At 38.4% G+C, this 20,415-nt stretch overlaps 1 protein-coding gene across 5 annotated transcripts in view; it reads left to right on the forward strand.

Moving 5' to 3' along the window:
- Positions 1 to 20,415, forward strand: part of PHKA1 (phosphorylase kinase regulatory subunit alpha 1) — a 171,829-nt gene that overhangs the window by 48,894 nt on the left and 102,520 nt on the right. For all 5 annotated transcript variants that reach the window (XM_070783780.1, XM_070783779.1, XM_070783781.1 and 2 more), the window contains exons 12-14: positions 25 to 132; positions 2,682 to 2,760; positions 9,451 to 9,585. In XM_070783780.1, the coding sequence (XP_070639881.1) occupies positions 25 to 132; positions 2,682 to 2,760; positions 9,451 to 9,585 (322 nt within the window). The remainder of the gene's footprint in view (positions 1 to 24; positions 133 to 2,681; positions 2,761 to 9,450; positions 9,586 to 20,415) is intronic.

Genomic DNA, 20,415 nt, shown 5'->3' on the forward strand with positions numbered 1-20,415 from the left:
TCTTGTTATCTTTTTTTAATTTAGGTTGATGAAGAATATAAAAATCCTCACACTGTGGACCGAGTCCCCATGGGCAAACTGCCTCATATGTGGGGACAGTCTCTATACATTTTAGGAAGCTTGATGGCAGAGGTAAGGGGAAACTTCAAGGCCCTTCTACTTTTCTGCTTAAGTCACCATAACAAACAGATTTGTCAGTAACTCATTCGTGAGTGCAAGTTTCCCTGGTGGCTCAGTCATAACAATCTACCTGCCAGTGCAGGAGACCCAGGTTCAATTCCTGGGTCAGGAAGGTCCCCTGGATTAGGAAATGCAACCCACTCCAGTATTCTTGCCTGGGAAAACCCATGGACAGAGGAGCCTGGCAGGCTACAATCCATGGGTTGCAAAAGAGTCAGACATGCCTCAGCGACTAAACAACAACAATATTTGTGAGTAGCCTTTTGTATTCTGCCTTAATTACAAAATCTCCTCCAGTTCCTTAAAGTGGGTACATGGCCAATCCTTGGCAAAAATCTTTCCCCCTGGTAACCATGTCCCTCATGCTTGCCCAGGGCTTCCTACCCTGGTACTGTACTTGAAGTTGCTCTGAGACCAGGCTGGAAACGCCCCGTGGTGCCTTGTCTGGTGACTGTGAATGTAATTGTGCTTGGATAGTAGTTGATTTATCCCTGGTGGCTCAAATGGTAAAGAATCTGCCTGCGATGCAGAAGACCCGGATTCAATCCCTGGGTTACAAAGATCCCCTGGAGAAGGGAATGGCTACCCACTCGAGTATTCTTGCCTGGAGGATTCCATGGATAGAGAAGCCTGGTGGGCTATAGTCCATGGGGTCACAAAAAGTCAGACACGACTGAGCAACTAACACTTTCACTTTTTTTCAGTAATGACTTATAATGGAGTTAAGTGCTAACTTTTCCAAGCAACATAATGTTTCATTCTTTAATTGAATAAACTGATGAGAAAATTTTAGGTACCATGACAAGTGTTTATGAGCATCATAGTGTTTTGTTTGTTTGTTGATAAGGGGCCCTTTATAAGTTCTTTACATTAAACTCTGCTGATACAGTTCTTAATGAAGCACTTGACATTTTGAGCCATAAGAAGCTTTCCCTTTGTCAGAGTTTTCCAGATTTGTTGACAAATCTACTTCCCCATTATAGGTTATCATATAAGCTATAACCCAGGCATTATAGGATTATAACCCTATAATCCTAGAGCAGGGATCCTGAACCTCCAAGATCTAATACCTGATGATCTGAGGTGAAACTGATGTAATACCAATAGAAATAAGTGAAAGTAAAAGTGGTGTCCGACTCTTTGCGACCCCATGGACTATATAGTCCATGGAATTCTCCAGGACAGAATACTGGAGTGGGTAGCCTTTCCCTTCTCCAGGGGAATCTTCCAAACCCAGGGATTGAACCCAGGTTTCCCACATTGCAGGCAGATTCTTAACAAGCTGAGCCACAAGGGAAGCCCCAATAAATGTAATGCGTTTGAATCATCCTAAAACCATGCCCCTCACCTCAGTCTGTAGAAAAACTGTCTTCCATGAAACCAGTCCCTGGTACCAAAAAAGGTTGGGGACCACTGTCCTAGAGGATCTAGGGTGGGACTTAGCTTTCCTTTCTGAGCTAGACTCTTTGACTTATTTATAAGTAACTTGTTTATTTTCTACAGCTGTTTTTGTTTTGTTTGTCCCAGGTTTGAGGTATAATTGATATAGATCACTATGAGTTTCAGGTGTACAGCATAAAGGTTTATCTTTGGTTGACATTATTATAAATGTAGCAATAATGGGAAGAATGATTTGTTTAAAATCTTGGTGACTTTCTTATTCAACTGGAATAAATTAAATGCTATTAAGAGACACTGATGTATAGAACAGTCTTATGGACTCTGTGGGAGAGGGAGAGGGTGGGAAGATTTGGGAGAATGGCATTGAAACATGTATACTATCAATGTATGAGACGAGTCGCCAGTCCAGGTTTGATGCACGATACTGGATGCTTGGGGCTGGTGCACTGGGACGACCCAGAGGGATGGTATGGGGAGGGAGGAGGGAGGAGGGAGGAGGGTTCAGGATGGGGAACACATGTATACCTGTGGCGGATTCATTTCAATATTTGGCAAAACCAATACAATATTGTAAAGTTTAAAAACAAAATTTAAAAATAAATAAATAAAAAATGAGGAGATGAATGATATTCTTAAGGGCTAAGTGGATGAATTCATCCCATTTCATCAAAGACAGAGACTCAGGTCAAGTCAAAAGATATCTGCTGAAAAGAAAGCATAGAGTGCATATGAGTAAATGTGAAAGCAACAGGACTGATGACTTAAATTATTGATTATAAACATTGTGATCTGATTGTATAATCATGTGCATGCAGAGAAAATGAAGGTATAACTAGAAAACTTCCTGTTTATCTTTTATACCCCATCTATTTCCAAAAAAGAATTTGTGGCAGCCACTAGAAATTAACTCCAGACAAAATTTAATTTGGATGTGAATTCAGGAATTTAAACATTTCATACAGTAAAGGTATTTGCTTTCTTTCCGTACTTGCCTCTCACATGTTATGGTACGCAGTTCTGGCACTGGTATGTTGTTTCTCCTCCAATATTAGCTTTCTTTGGAGATATAATAATCTGTCTTTTTTATGGATTTTCTTTAGGGATTTTTAGCTCCTGGAGAAATTGATCCCCTAAATCGTAGGTTTTCTACTGTACCAAAGCCAGATGTTGTGGTTCAAGGTAAGTATTCTTATTCCCAGCATCTAAAATCTTTATATTAAAGGTCTGATTTTGGCCAGTAAATGATGACTTTATTCTTTATGAAGTATTTTGTTAGGCTTAAAAATGTATAGTCTAAACTTGGTTCTGTTTGGTTTCAAGATTGCTATTAATCTTACTTATGAGCAAATGTTTAACCACTCTCAACCACTTCTTATTTCTGGAAACTCATTTATTTTCACCATGATATATTATAGTCTCCTGATTATCTCTGTTTTTGTTCTGAGTATTCCTTCTAAGCTTTTTCTGCTAATATTTTTTTCTTCTCATATCCTCCTAATGGTTGTATACTTAGTCTTGTATACTTGTTATTTCTGTATTTACACCCTGCATGTGTTCACTAGGGCTGCCTCCTTCATAATACATTTCTTTCATGGCTCCAACTATTACCTCTTTAGAGAATATTCAAAACCTTAATTTTTTTTTTTTCTTGCTCCTAGCAATTAACTTAAATTTTGAGGTTATCTACTTTATGCAAAACACTGGGCCAAGTTCTATAAACATGTTAAGAATTCTAGCCGTAATATATATAAAGGATCTTTATAGCTTATGCTTTAAATGCAAAACTGACATTTTTTTGTCTCCTTTCCATCCTTTTACCTCTCCCAACTCTCTCAATGATATCACTATTATACTGGTCTCCTAGGGTAGAAAACTCCAGATGACTTTTGACTCCCCCAAAACACTCTCCAATATGATACTAGGTCTCCCTGTGAAGGGTTTCCCAGGTGGCTCAGTGGTAAAGAATCTGCCAGCTAATGTAGGAGACACGGGTTTGATCCCTGGGTCGGGAAGATCGCCTGGAGGAGGAAATGGCGACCCACCCCAGTATTCTTGCCTGGGAAATCCCATGGACAGAGGAGCCTTGCGGACTACAGGCCATGCAGTCGCAAAGAGTCAGACACGACTGAGGTCATTTAGCACAGCACAGCAGCACAGCCTCCTGTGAAGCTCCTCCAATATGTCTCCATTTCAATCACAACCTCTGTTGGAATTGATTCTATATAGAAAAAGAATCCTTGTATTTTCTAAACCTTCTTATACTTGGCATCCTATGTGGTCATAAAGGTAGTCTTTGTTTATCAGTGTATATGCATACTTCATTTTAATGTGCTTTGCAGATTCTGTTTTGTTTTGTTTACAAATTGAAGGTCTATGGCAACCTTGTGTCAAGCAAGTCTATTGGTACCATTTTTCCAAGAGCCTTTGCTCTCTTCATGTGTCTGTCACATTTTATAATTCTAGCAAAACTTCAAGCTTTTCATTATTACTGTATTTGTTATAGCAATCTGGGATCAGTGATCTTTGATGTTACTACTATGACTTGTTGAAGGCTCAGATGATGGTTAGCATTTTTAATAATAATAAAGTATTTTTAACTGAGGCATTCACATTGTGTTTTTAGATACAATACTGTTGCACACAATAAATTAAAGCATAGTGTAAAAATCTCTTTTTAAATTTTATTTATTTTTTAATTGAGGTATAGTTAATTTGCAATGTTATATTAGTTTCAAGTGTACAGCAAAGTGATTCAGTTGTATATATGTGTATATATATATATACACATACAGATATATTCTTTTTCAGATTCTTTTCCTTTATAGGTTGCTATAAGATATTGAGTGTAGTTCCCTTGTTTACCTATTTCATATATAGTAATGTGTATATATCAATCTCATACTCCTAACAGTTTATCCCCCCCTCTACCCTGTCATCCCTTTTGGTAACCATAAGTTTGTTTTGTATAAGCATAACTTTTACATATAGACTGGGAAGCTAAAAATTTGTGTGACTTGCTTTATCATAATATTCACTTTATTTCAGTGATCTGGAACCAAACCTGTGATATCTCTGAGGTATTTAGTACATAACGAACATTATATAAAAGACCATTATTCTTCTTCCATGAGAAAGCTTGCTCCCCTTTGAAGCTTGTGCCATCTGGCTATATTAGTCTCCTGGTTATTCTCCTTCATTCATTCGAGACTTTGAGACTTGGCTTAAAGCCTCCTCTTCTTCCTCAGTTCCTGCCATAGTGATAGATTTCAACATCAGAGTAAGTGCCATCTAATATTTTAGCCTCAGAATTCTTGGATATCCATAACCCTAGTGACCTTTCCCTCTACCACTACTCTACTCACTTTGAGGACCAAACTTTAGAATTACTTTACCTCAGATATTCCAATGCCAAAAGTCCCAATCTCCAGTCATAATTACATACTGTTTCAGTTTTCTCTCCCCGCCCCATCCCCCAGTTACACTTTTGTCTATTTTCTCCTAGTCTGTCCTTCCCTGGCTTCCCTGTTGGCTCAGTGGTAAAGAATCTGCCTGCCAATGCAGAAGGCACAGGTTCGATCCCTGGGTCACGAAGATTCCTTGGAGAAGGAAACGGCAACTGACTCCAGTATTCTTGCCTGGAAAATACTATGGACACTGGAGCGTGATAGGCTACAGTCCATGGGTCGCAAAAGAGTCAGACACAACTTAGCAACTGAACAATGACAATATCCTTCCTTACTTTTCAGTTGGTTATCTAAATATCTTAATCACCAGTGCACCATACTTCTGCTATACCCACACAGGAAAATCATAGCTCCAGATCAACTTTCTTATTTTCTGATCCTATACCTGCCTTGCTAAAATTTTCTAGGAAAAAAAAAAACAAGTGAGCATAGCAGTAGTGCTGTAAATCCACAGTCTCCAGCTCAACTAGGCCCACAGTGCTTCCTGTTAGTCCTTGTTCTTATTATTAGTCAGCATTTTCATTTTTCTCAACAACCCTACTGCTTATTTCCAGCCTTATTTTTGGCCTGCTACTTCATGCTGGATAATCTTAATGTTCTGATCTTTGTCAATTTCCCAAACCCAACCACAATCTTATTTATATCTTTACCCATTCTTACCTCTTTTTCTTTAGTCTCAGAGCAGTTGTTTTTTCTCCTCTTCAGCACCAACTCTCCCTTCTGATGGTTGATCCTATCCTTTTCCCTACCCTTCCTAGAAACCCACTCTTTCCTGTCATCTTCAAACTTTCTCTGTTGGTTCTGATTTTTAGTAAATTGACATCTTTACCATCCTCTAGTTATCCTACACTTCCTTTCTTATCCAAACTTCCACTAATTTATATTTCATTCATTCTGATGTCCTTTACAACTAGCTTATTATTCCTTTGAAAGTGCTTTTGCTTAAGTTATTGCCAAACTCAGTAGATATTTTTCAATCCATTTCTTAGTGGGTCTTTCTGTTTCACTTATTGTTTGTTTCTGAGACTCTTAACTCCTGTGTCTTCTGTGAGACAATACACTTTTAGATCTCCTTCAACCTAAATTTTATTATTTCTCTTTCTGGGCTTCCTCTTCTGCTTGCCCCTTAACTGTTGGTATTCCTGGGAGTTTTGTCCATAGGCCACTGCTCTTCTTACTCAGAATATTTGTTACTGTATCTCAGCCTCCTCTCATTGCTAACCTTTTCCCTTTTCCTGCCTCCTCACTTCTCCCCTCTCAGTAGATGACCTCACCTCCTATACCATAGAGAAAATAAAAGCTATGAGACAAGAACCCCTTACTCCTACCCCCAGGTTTTTCTTCACCTGCCCATTTCTTATATGTTGAAATTTCTGAAGGTTATATTCTAGGTCCCTTTTTCTTCTTTTCTATACATTCTCCTTGACTCATCTCATCTCTTTCTATGCTAATGACTTCTGCACTTTAAATTCAGAATGTCTAAAATTAATCAGTTGCACCCTCCTAGTTCTACATCACTCATGCCTGCTTTTCTCCCTATTTGCCTATGTCAGTAAATGGTACACTTTTCTCACAGTTACACAAATAACATTCTCAATATCTCCCCCTCTCTCGTCTCCTACATTCAGTCAGTTAACAAGTCCCGATTTCTTTACCTTCTAAATAATTCAGAAATCCATCAAGTTTCTCTAGTACCAATGTCACGATCCTAATCTAAGTAATCAGCATCTCTTTCTTGCATTACTTTTTAAGTGGTCTCCTTGTCTTCAGTGTAGGTCGACTACAGTATATCAGTTTATTCTTTTAGCAACTCAAATATGTTCTCTTTAAGACAGAGATATGGATGTATTATTCTCCCAATTACAACTCTGCAAGGACTTCCCATTACCAGCTTTCTTAACAAGACTTACAAGGCTCTTTATGATCTGGTCCCTGACCCTGTCTTCAGTGTCATTTCTCATCATTGTCCTTTTACACCCCATGCTCCTGCTATAAAGGACTTTTTATTATTCCTAGATCTGCCTGGTTTTCTGTTGCCCATGAGTCTTTGTCTATGCTATTTTTGTCTGGAACAACTTCTTCCTTACCTTTACCTTCAGCTTGCCAGAATAACTCCTATTCAGCCTTCTAGCAAGACTCAATGTCAAATGTCATTTTCTCCAAGGATCGTATCTATCTTTGTATCTCTAGCATATGGCAGTATCTAGCACATAAGTGATACCAAGTAAGCATTTTCTAAATATTTGATAAAACATAAAATTCTGAGTTGTTGGGTTGAAAGTATTCCTGGGGGCCCCAGAATGTGGTTCACTTACCTCTCCTTTAGTCCCCTCTACTCCTGCTTCCAACTGCATTGCTCTCTGCAGAACCCTAGGGCTTAGGAGAATGCAATTTGGAAATCAGTACTCAAGGATAAAATGCAAAATCCTTAAAGTGACACACATACTCTCCATGATGATATAACCCCTATTTGCCTTTCCAGATTCATTTTGTTGCTGGTGGGGGATTGTTTATTTTTGTTTTTGCCACTGTTCAAATATTTCATGCTACAGCATGAATATGAATATATATTGTTATATATATATATATATATGTTGTCCCCCACCACTGCTCTCTCTCTCACATACACACACACACACACTCTTTTCTGTTTTCATGTTTTATGATCATTTTCGATCTTCAACATAAAATTAATTTCCTCATTCTTATTCCTTTCTTTCTCCTGGCTAACTTATTCATTCTTTCAAATTCAGCTTAGACATCAACTCCTTCAGGAAGTCTTTTCTGAAACTTCCCTCTACCAACTTCAGACTAGATAGGTGTCACTCTTGGGGGGTCTCATAATGTTCATACACACACACACACACACATATGTATATATACTTTGCAATTTGTTTTATAATCAGTTTATATATATGACACTTTTATTACACTGTGAGCTCCTTGAGGGAGACACTAACTTATTCATCTCTAAATCCCTAGTTTTTAGCATAATGCCTTATCCGTTGAAGTACTTAGTAAATGTTTATTAGTGAATGAAAGGATAACCACATGTGTTTCCCTGGATTTTGTCATCCCACCATTATTCTACCTTTGTATATTGTCCCTGGAGAATCTTTGTCATTTTTCAGTTAGAAGTAATCAAGGTAATATTATATCCAGAGGACCTTGTAATCACAATACCCTGCATATCCTGCCCCAGATCACAGCAACACAACACCATGAGCTCCCCAAGATAGAAAAATACACAAAAGATAATGGAAAAGGAATGCAGAGTAGCATTTTGTTAACTAGGCTTTTGCCTCCCAAACTCAACATAGACAATACTAGTAAGCTGGCATGAACCAAATGGCACCTTAATTTTCTCATAAACCTAATTCAACACACCTTGCGGCACTAGCTGGAGAAGGGAATGGCAACCCACTCCAGTGTTCTTGCCTTGAGAATTCCATGGACAGAAGAGCCTAGTGGGGTCCATGGGGTCATAAAGAGTCGGACATGACTGAGCAACTAGCACAACACAGCGGCACTAGAGAAGCAGGAGTAGGGCTCATGTTCGCCCCTATTGCTTAGCATTAAGCCAGTTGAGGTTCCATTCAGATTACTGGCCCCCAGGCAGGTATCAGTACCATAAAGGGAAAATAAATGGAAGAGTCAGTGAGCTGGCCTGGACTTCTTTTCCCTTGTGAGTATGATGAGCACTTCTGAGATGTGAGTGTAAGAGGATGAAAAAGGAGCTTCCAGGCTTGGCAGGCTCTGAATCTAGAAAAGTGTTATCCCCATTCCCCAAAACAACCACACACAATTTCAAATAGGGCACCTCAATTCTTTATCCTGAATTTACCTTGCCTTCTATCATTCTCTAGCTATAGGTGATTTGTATCATTAGGGTATTCTTTATTATCTTCATAATGCTGTCCCTGGCCTCTTTTTTTTCTATTTAAACATAGAAACCCAGATATAAAGCAAGCGTAGTGTTCTCTAGAAGCACATAGGTATATAGACAAAAAACAGAATTGAATACTCTAGTCATGAGGTCTTAATTCCTTTTCCATTTAGATATCATTATGTACCTAGCATGATGCTTGTTTCCTAAGTTTGTAATAACTTAACTTCCTTCTCTCTTTTTGTCTTCCCTTCAAAAAATATTGTGTGGCTTGAGAGAGATCTTTGGACTTCCCGGGTTCAATCCCTGGATTGGGAAGATCTCCTGGAGAAGGAAATGGCAACCCACTCCAGTATTCTTGCCTGGAAAATCCCATGGACAGAGGAGCCTGATAGGCTATAGTCCATGGGGTCACAAAGAGTCAGACACGACTGAGCTACTTCACTTTCTTGAGAGATCTTTAGGTTCCTTTTGAAATAAAATTTTCTGTTAACCTCATCTTGTTTTTCTTTCCTACAGTTTCCATTCTAGCTGAAACAGAAGAAATCAAGTCCATTTTGAAGAACAAGGGAATTGATGTGGAGACCATTGCTGAGGTATATCCCATCAGAGTACAACCAGCTCGTATTCTCAGCCACATTTATTCCAGCCTAGGTAAGGAGATTGGCTAACCTGCTAGAATCAGAGCATTATTCAATACAGGCTGGTTTACTTCCATTTTATTTTTTCTTGATGTTTTATTTTTATTGCTTTATTTAACTAGATCTGAAATGGAATTTACAGTCTCCGGAATCAAAGTTTCTAACCCTATATATCCTGAACTGGGTTGATAATTTTCAGTGTGTTTTATGAACTCTTTGGTACAAAGGGCATGATTGTTACCAGGCAATGTTGTATCTTCGTTCCAAGTGTGTGCTTAACCAATATGTTCTTCTCTTTCTTAGGACCTATATTTCTGTTTTGAAAAATATGAATTCTGTGTAGATTAATAGCCAAGGAGCTTGTTTCTAGGTCATTTATACTTTGTCGTGTAATGAATTAGTTGATAATATTTTAAAATTCCAATTCTTGATCTAATACTTATTTTTAATTAGTACTTATTTTTTATTCAATGTATTATTAAATTTGGTGATAGACACATTAAACAAATTACTACAAAATAAAAATTTACACAAGTTATTACAAATTTCACATTAAACAAATTACTACGATGTTAGCTTTTTAAAAAAAAGGATGTGCAAAATTTCTAAACTATCCTTGTGGAAGGCTCAGTAGTGGCCCTGAAAGATATTCAGGCCCTAATCCCTGGAACCTGTGAACATTACCTTATACTCCAAAAGGGATTTTTGTGGGTGTTATTAGGTTAAGGAAACTGAGATTGGTGGAGGGGATTATTTTGGGTTATTCAGGTGGGCACTAAATACAGTCATAAGTCTTCTTATAAGAGGTAACCAGAGGGAGATCAGACTAGAAGTAGGAGATGTCATGACAGAAGCAAGAGATTAGAGTGATAAGGCTACTGGCCTTATCCTCTAAGAAGCTAGAAGAGTCAAAGATCAGATTCTCCCCCTGGAGTCTCCATAAGGAACCACGTATGCTTGACACCTTGATTTTTATTTTACCCCATAATAGCCATAAGGCTCATTTTGGACTTCTGACCTCTAGAACTATAAGAGTATAATTTTGTGTTGTTTTAAGCTACAAAGTTTATGTTAATTTGTTATAGCACCAACTGGAAATTAATGCAATCTTAAATCAAGCCACAAATGAGTAAATATATAAATAAAGAATGTACCCTAGATAGTAGATTGCCACTTACAAACCCAAAGCCTATGGGGTGTGTGTGTGTGTGTGTGTGTACTTTTTTCTTTCGCCAAGAGTGGTCTTTTAATAATGAAAGCGGAAGATGGCAGAGAAATAGGACAGGGAGACCACTTTCTCCCCCACAAATTCATCAAAAGAACATTTGAACGCTGAGTAAATTCCACAAAACAACTTCTGAATGCCAGCAGAGGACATCAGGCACCCAGAAAAGCAGCCCATTGTCTTCGAAAGGAGATGTTTTATCAACAGTGCTGTATAGATGGAGAAGTCTTGAGGCTACTGTACAAATAAGACTGAAAACCAGAAGCAGGAGGCTTAAGTCCAAATCCTGAGAACACCAGAGAACTCATGACTCCAGGGAACATTAATTGACAGGAGCTCATCAAATGCCTCCATACCTACACGAAACCAAACACCACCCAAGGGTCAACAAGTTCGAGAGCAAGACATATCACACAAAGTCTCCAGCAACACAGGAACATAGCCCTGAGCTTCAATATACAGGCTGCCCAAAGTTACTCCAAACCCACTGACATCTCATAACTCATTACTGGACACTTCATTGCACTCCAGAGAGAAGAAATCCAGCTCCACCCACCAGAACACTGACACAAGCTTCCCCAACCAGGAAACTTTGACAAGCCACCTGTACAACCCCACCCACAGCATGGAAACTCCACAATAAAGAGAACTCCACAAACTGCCAGAACAGAAAGGCCACCTCAAACTCAGCAATATAAACAAGATGAGACAGAGGAATACGCAGCAGGTAAAGGAAGAGGATAAATGCCCACCAAACCAAACCAAAGAGGAAGAGATAGGGAATCTACCTGATAAAGAATTCCAAATAATGATAGTGAAAATGATCTAAAATCTTGAAAACAAAATGGAATTACAGATAAATAGCCTGGAGACAAGGATTGAGAAGATGCAAGAGAGGTTTAACAAGGACCTAGAAGAAATAAAAAAGAGTCAATCAATCATGAATAATGCAATAAATGAGATAAAAAACACTCTGGAGGGAACCAACAGTAGAATAATGGAGGCAGAAGATAGGATTAGTGAGGTAGAAGATAGAATGGTAGAAATAAATGAATCAGAGAGGAAAAAAGAAAAACGAATTAAAAGAAATGAGGACAACCTCTGGGACAATGTTAAACACCACAACATTTGAATCATAGGAGTCCCAGAAGAAGAAGACAAAAAGAAAGACCATGAGAAAATACTTGAGGAGATAATAGTTGAAAACTTCCCTAAAATGGGGAAGGAAATAGCCACCCAAGTCCAAGAAATCCAGAGAGTCCCAAACAGGATAAACCCAAGGCGAAACACCCCAAGCCACATATTCATCAAATTAACAAACATCAAACACGAAGAACAAATATTAAAAGCAGCAAGGGAAAAACAACAAATAACACAAAAAAGGATTCCCATAAGGATAAAGGATAACAGCTGATCTTTCAATAGAAACTCTTCAGGCCAGGAGGGAATGGCAGGGCATATTTAAAGTGATGAAAGAAAATAACCTACAGCCCAGATTACTGTACCCAGCAAGGATCTCATTCAAATATGAAGGAGAAATCAAAAGCTTTACAGACAAGCAAAAGCTGAGAGAATTCAGCACCACCAAACCAGCTCTCCAACAAATGCTAAAGGATCTTCTTTAGACAGGAAGCACAGAAATGGTGTATAAACTCGAACCCAAAACAACAAAGTAAATGGCAACAGGATCATACTTATCAATAATTACCTTAAACGTAAATGGGTTGAATGCCCCAACCAAAAGACAAAGACTGGCTGAATGGATACAAAAACAAGACCCCGATATATGTTGTCTACAAGAGACCCACCTCAAAACAAGGGGACACATACAGACTGAAAGTAAAGGGCTGGAAAAAGATATTCCACACAAAAGAAAGCAGGAGTAGCAATACACATATCAGATAAAATAGACTTTTAAATAAAGGCTGTGAAAAGAGACAAAGAAGGACACTACATAATGATCAAAGGATCAATCCAAGAAGAAGATATAACAATCATAAATATATATGCACCCAACATAGGAGCACCACAATATGTAAGGCAAATGCTAACAAGTATGAAAGGGGAAATTAACAATAACACAATAATAGCGGGAGACTTTAATACCCCACTCAAACCTATGGAGAGATCAACTAAACAGAAAATTAACAAGGAAACACAAACTTTAAACCATACAATAGACCAGTTAGGCCTTTGATATCTATAGGACATTTCACCCCAAAACAATGAATTTCACCTTTTTCTCAAGTGCACACGGAACCTTCTCCAGGATAGATCACATCCTGGGCCATAAATCTAGCCTTGGTAAATTCAAAAAAATTGAAATCATTCCAAGCATCTTTTCTGACCACAATGCAGTAAGATTAGATCTCAATTACAGGAGAAAAATTATTAAAAATTCCAACATATGGAGGCTGAACAACGTGCTGCTGAATAACCAACAAATCACAGAAGAAATCAAAAAAGAAATCAAAATATGCATAGAAACGAATGAAAATGAAAACACAACAACCCAAAACCTGTGGGACACTGTAAAAGCAGTGCTAAGGGGAAGGTTCATAGCAATACAGGCATACCTCAAGAAACAAGAAAAAAGTCAAATAAATAACCTAACTCTACACCAAAAGCAACTAGGAAAGGAAGAAATGAAGAAGCCCAGGGTTAGTAGAAGGAAAGAAATCTTAAAAATTAGGGCAGAAATAAATGCAAAAGAAACAAAAGAGACCATAGCAAAAATCAACAAAGCCAAAAGCTGGTTCTTTGAGAGGATAAGTAAAATTGACAAACCATTAGCCAGACTCATCAAGAAACAAAGGGAGAAAAATCAAATCAATAAAATTAGAAATGAAAATGGAGAGATCACAACAGACAACACACAAATACAAAGGATCATAAGAGACTACTCTTAGCAATTATGCAAATAAAATGGACAACTTGGAAGAAATGGACAAATTCTTAGAAAAGTACAACTTTCCAAAACTGAACCAGGAAGAAATAGAAAATCTTAACAGACCCATCACAAGCACGGAAATCAAAAGTATAATCAGAAATCTTCCAGCAAACAAAAGCCCAGGACCAGACGGCTTCACAGCTGAATTCTACCAAAAATTTAGAGAAGAGCTAACACCTATCCTACTCAAACTCTTCCAGGAAGTTGCAGAGGAAGGTAAACTTCCAAACTCATTCTATGAGGCCACCATCACCGTAATACCAAAACCTGACAAAGATGCCACAAAAAAAGAAAACTACAGGCCAATATCACTGGTGAACATAAATGCAAAAACCCTTAACAAAATTCTAGCAATCAGAATCCAACAACACATTAAAAAGATCATACACCATGACCAAGTGGGCTTTATCCCAGGGATGCAAGGATTCTTCAATATCCAGAAATCGATCAATGTAATACACCACATTAACAAATTGAAAAATAAAAGCCATATGATTATCTCAATAGATGCAGAGAAAGCCTTTGACAAAATTCAACATCCATTTATGATAAAAAAAAAAAAAAAACAAACTCTCCAGAAAGCAGGAATAGAAGGAACATACCTCAACATAATAAAAGCTATATATTGACAAACCCACAGCAAACATTATCCTCAATGGTGAAAAATTGAAAGCATTTCCCCTAAAGTCAGGAACAAGACAAGGGTGCCCACTCTCACCACTACTATTCAACATAGTTTTGGAAGTTTTGGCCACAGCAATCAGAGCAGAAGAAGAAATAAAAGGAATCCGAATTGGAAAAGAAGAAGTAAAACTCACTGTTTGCAGATGACATGTTCCTCTACATAGAAAACCCTAAAGACTCCCCCAGAAAATTGCTAGAGCTAATCAATGAATATAGTAAAGTTGCAAGATATAAAATCAACACACAGAAATCCCTTGCATTCCTATACACTAATAATGAGAAAATATAAAGAGAAATTAAGGAAACAATTCCATTCACCATTGCAATGAAAAGAATAAAATACTTAGGAATATATCTACCTAAAGAAACAAAAGACCTATATATAGAAAACTATAAAACACTGGTGAAAGAAATCAAAGAGGACACTAATAGATGGAGAAATATACCATGTCCCTGGATTGGAAGAATCAATATAGTGAAATGAGTATACTACCTAAAGCGATCTATAGATTCAATGCAATCCCTATCAAGCTACCAACGGTATTTTTCACAGAGCTAGAACAAATAATTTCACAATTTGTATGGAGATACAAAAAACCTCCAATAGCCAAAGCAATCTTGAGAAAGAAGAATGGAACTGGAGGAATCAACCTGCCTGACTTCAGGCTCTACTACAAAGCCACAGTCATCAAGACAGTATGGTACTGGCACAAAGGCAGAAATATAGATCAATGGAACAAAATAGGAAGCCCAGAGATAAATCCACACACCTATGGACCCCTTATCTTTGACAAAGGAGGCAAGAATATACAATGGAGAAAAGACAATCTCTTTAACAAGTGGTGCTGGGAAAACTGGTCAACCACTTGTAAAAGAATGAAACTAGAACACTCAAATAAACTCAAAATAGATTAAAGATCTAAACGTAAGACCAGAAACTATAAAACTCCTAGAGGAGAACATAAGCAAAACACTCTCCGACATAAATCACAGCAGGATCCTCTATGACCCACCTCCCAGAATATTGGAAATAAAAGCAAAAATAAACAAATGGGACCTAATTAAAATTAAAAGCTTCTGCACAACAAAGGAAACTATAAGCAAGGTGAAAAGACAACCTTCAGAATGGGAGAAAATAATAGCAAATGAAGCAACTGACAAAGAATTAATCTCAAAAATATACAAGCAACTCCTGCTGTTCAATTGTAGAAAAATAAACGACCCAATCAAAAAATGGGCCAAAGAACTAAACAGACATTTCTCCAAAGAAGACATACAGATGGCTAACAAACAAATGAAAAGATGCTCAACATCACTCATTATCAGAGAAATGCAAATCAAAACCACAATGAGGTACCATTTCATGCCAGTCAGAATGGCTGCGATCCAAAAGTCTACAAGCAATAAATGCTGGAGAGGGTGTGGAGGAAAGGGAACCCTCTTACACTGTTGGTGAGAATGCAAACTAGTACAGCCACTATAGAGAACAGTGTGGAGATTCCTTAAATAACTGGAAATAGAACTTCAATACGACCCAGCAATCCCACTGCTGGGCATACACACTGAGGAAACCAGAATTGAAAGAGACACATGTACCCCAGTGTTCATCGCAGAACTGTTTATAATATCCAGGACATGGAGGCAACCTAGATGTCCATCAGCAGATGAATGGGTAAGAAAGTGGTGGTACATATACACAATGGAGTATTACTCAGCCATTAAAAAGAATACATTTGAATCAGTTCTAATGAGGTGGATGAAACTGGAGCCTATTATACAGAGTGAAGCAAGTCAGAAAGAAAAACACCAGTACAGTATACTAATGCATATATATGGAATTTAGAAAGATGGTAACAATAACCCTGTATGCGAGACAGCAAAAGAGACCCAGATGTATAGAACAGTCTTTTGGACTCTGTGGGAGAGGGAGAGGGTGGGAGGATTTGGGAGAATGGCATTGAAACATGTATAATATCATATGTGAAATGAATCACCAGACCAGGCTCGATGCATGATACAGGATGCTCGGGGCTGGTGCACTGGTATGACCCAGAGGGATGGTATGGGGAGAGAGGAGGGAGGGAGGTTCAGGATGGGGAATATGTGTACACCTGTGGTGGATTCATGTTGATGTATGGCAAAACCAATACAATATTGTAAAGTAATTAGCCTCCAATTAAAATAAATAAATTTATATTAAAAATAATAATAATAAAGCAAAGCCAAATTTTGTCCAGCCCCAAACCAGCCTCCTTCCCTTGTTACTAAACCTACTCCAGACAATTTCCAGTTATGTAGATCTAAATCGAGAGGGAATCAACCAAAGAGGAAAGGACTAGCAATCAAAGCTTACTGTTCTTTGTCTTTCTTAGCACCCATATTTTTAATTTATTTTTTAATGGAGGAAAAATGCTTTTGCAGTGTTGTGTTGGTTTCTGCCATACAACAATGAAAATCAGCCCTAATTATATCTCCTCTCTCTTGAGCCTCCCTCCCCTCCCCCTATCTCACTCCTAGAACTCATATTTTATGCCAGCAGGGCCTGAACTCCCAGAGCTACTAACATTGCATCTGGCTTTAGGAATGTATGGATTCCTCTCACCTTTCCATTCTAGCTATAATGTAGGAAATCCCTTTTCTTTTTAAATTAAATATAAGTTTGGAAGGTCCCAAAGAAATTTTATTAGAAAAAAATGGAATACTAAAATATAAACACATAGAAATTATCAAGTTTATTGAATATAGGTCTCAGGTCCTAATTAGGTCTCAGGGCCTAATTAATTTATAAAACCTAGCCACAGATTACCTTGAATATTGCAAATTACTGATCCCTCTATTCCTTCTACATACTCAACCCTATTTGTGGTAAATGACAAGTCAAGACTCTGAAACATCTGAGATTAATTTGCATTGATGCTTTACTAGGTGGGATGGGGTACCTCAGTCCTTCCCAGAACCTGCTTTCTGGTTTTTTTTTTTAACTTCCTTGGCCATTCCCTCTAGTCTGAGGCTAGATACCAGTCTCCAGATATCAGTCCACTAGCACTAAATCTTTTGAAATAAGAAAGGTATGTCTCTGTCTAACCCAAATCTTGGTTGTGGTGGTGGGTTAGTTGCTAAGTCATGTCTGACTCTTGAGACCCCATGGAGTGTAGCCTTCCAGGCTCCTCTGTCCATGGGATTTTCCAAGCAAGAATACTGGAGTGGGTTGCCATTTCCTCCTCCAGGATATCTTCCTAACCCAGGAATCAAACCCACATCTCCTGCATAGCAGGCAGATTCTTTACCCCTGAACCACTAGGAAGCCCTAGTGCCCTAACCCAAATCTTACTCCATGAATATAGTTGACCTTGTAGTCACTGTCTTCTTTGTCCTTCTTAGAAGTCTCTGTGGTTTGGAGTTTGTGCAAGTCCTATTGGTGCCTTTAATGTGATTCTCTCTGGCTTTCACTTAGAAGTTGATACCTTTTACCATTTTCTTCACATCTATTGTTCTAAACTCAGCATAATCTTACTAGGATATAGGTAACTTGCAAGTTCTGGGCCTTCATCCTTGAAATCTATCTGCATCACATCAGATCTCTCCAACAAACAAAAACAAACTCCTTACTGATTACTTTTTCAAAGTCTATACACTGTTTTGGGCCTGTTGCTAATTTATTATTTCCTAGTCAAAGGAAATGAGGGCTACTACGTCTCCAGGACTTCAGTTTAATGAATAATCATACATTTCAGGGACTCAAGTAGCAAGTTATATTTATTTTCCAATGTGTTCCTTCATTTGCTTCATTCATTCTTTTTTTCATAAGGATCTATTGTTCACATTTCTGTACCAGGCACTGGGCTTGATACTGTGAGAGACATAGACATATAAGCAAATAATTATAGTACAGTCTTATTAATGCTATTAAAATGGCATTGTGTACAGAATATAGGAGAAAGTAAATAGATTTGCCTTATAAAATGAGTGTGTGTATGCTTAGTCACTCAGTTGTGTTCGACTCTGCAACCCCATCGACTGTAGCCCACCAGGCTCCTCTGCCATGGGGATTCTCCAGGCAAGAATACTGGAGTGGGTTGCTATGCCCTCCTCCACTGGATCTTCCCAACCCAGGGATCAAACTCAGGTCTCCCTCATTACAGGCAGATTCTTTACTGTCTGAACCACATGTTTCTTCATAATTCCATTATTTTAATAATTTCACAATAACAAAATTGCTTTAAGGATTCATTGAATGACAGCTGTGATTCCACCAAGGAAAACAGGATATTTTGTCACTAAGTATGTTCATTTATATATGTTAACTAAGTGGGGTTCTATGCCTCACCTCAAATACTGTTATTTCAGTTCCATAATGTTTTTTTAATTTTTAAATATTATGTGGTTAATCAACTTTGGGAACATAAGAACGTTATAGGCGAGTGCTGTCAGAAACACAGTGGAGTGAAAAGCTACCTTTGTCTTGCACCTTCAATCTACAACCAGTAAAACATTCACAACACAATGAAGGTGCCTCTGCCTAACATGACAGATGCTGAAAAATTCCACACCTCTGTACATCTAAGATGGTGGACTGGAACACATAGAGGAGATGGAACAAGCGAACAGCGGAGTTGATGCCTGCAGTCCCAGTTGTCTGACTGTGGCAGCTGAGCCCACAGCTTCAGAGAGCCCAATAGCAGCAGGGGAAGCAGCACACATGACCCTGACTTTAGGAAGTGACCACACTGGTGCCCACCACCACAGCTAACTTGGTGGCAGCAGCAGCAGTGGGGCCTGGGGCCGTATCTTTCCTGCCACTGAGGCACCTGTGATCCCATACTCTGGCCCCTCCTTATTTGCACTGGTAAATTCAGTGAACCTGATAGCACCAGACACAGTGGAGGCACCTGTGCACCCAGCTTCCCCTCCCACACTGTTCCCCTTTCCCCACAGCAGAGCCTGTGTCTCAGGGGATCTTCCACACCAGAGAAGACCCCACCATCCCAGTAATGACAGCAGCTCTGGCAGAAGCAGTGAAGCAATGACTGTAGAGGAACAGGAAGCAAAAGCAAAGACACAGAGGAAACCTTTGGTAGAGGCTGGAAAGTGCCAACTTTCAAATATAACCAGAGGCAACTCAGGTAAGCAAAACCAAAAACTACCTAATACCGCCACCTACTGGAAGACAAAAGAAAATTGTAACTCCCAACCTGTCATTTAATTTCAAATGTGCCAGCAGAGGAACAATCCATCAAGCAAAATGACAATTCTCCAGAAACCAAACTTAAATTCATGGAATTTTGAGATCTAACTGATAAAGAATTCAAAATAGACATCATGAAGAAGCTCAATGAGATACAAGAAGACTTAGAAAGACAGTTTAATGAGGTCAGGAATAAAATTAGTGAACAAAAGGAATACTTTGCCAATCAGATTGAAACTCTAAAAATGAACCAAACAGAAATTCTTGAGCTGAGGAACACGATAAACAAGATGAATAATGTATTAGAAAGTATTGGAAATGGAGCAGATGATATGAAAGACAGCATTAGTGAGCTCAAAGATAGAAACCTAGAAACGATACAAATACAAGAGCAAAGAAAAGTAAGATACATATAAAAAGAAGCAGTCGTATGGGAGCTACACAACACTTTTAGGAAAGACAGCACTAGAATAATGGGTATCCCAGAAGGAGAAGAGGAGAACAGAGAGATTTGAAGAAACAATAGCTGATATCTTCCCAAACTGGGGGAAGAAGCTGGACAATCAAGTCTATGAAGCAATGAGAACACCTAATTAACCTAATTGCAAAAAAGACCTTTTCCAAGATCACATTATATTAAAATTGTCAGAAGTTAATGACAAAGAATTTTAAAGGCAGCCAGTGGGAAAAAAAGATGGTAACCTACAAAGGAATCCCTATTAAGCTATCAGCAGATTTCTCAGCAGAAACCCTTACATCCAGGGGAGAGTGAAATGACATTCTCAAAATACAGAAAAAA

Source organism: Bos indicus, chromosome X, assembly GCF_029378745.1.
Source record: "Bos indicus isolate NIAB-ARS_2022 breed Sahiwal x Tharparkar chromosome X, NIAB-ARS_B.indTharparkar_mat_pri_1.0, whole genome shotgun sequence".
NCBI classification, from domain to species: Eukaryota; Metazoa; Chordata; class Mammalia; order Artiodactyla; family Bovidae; genus Bos; species Bos indicus.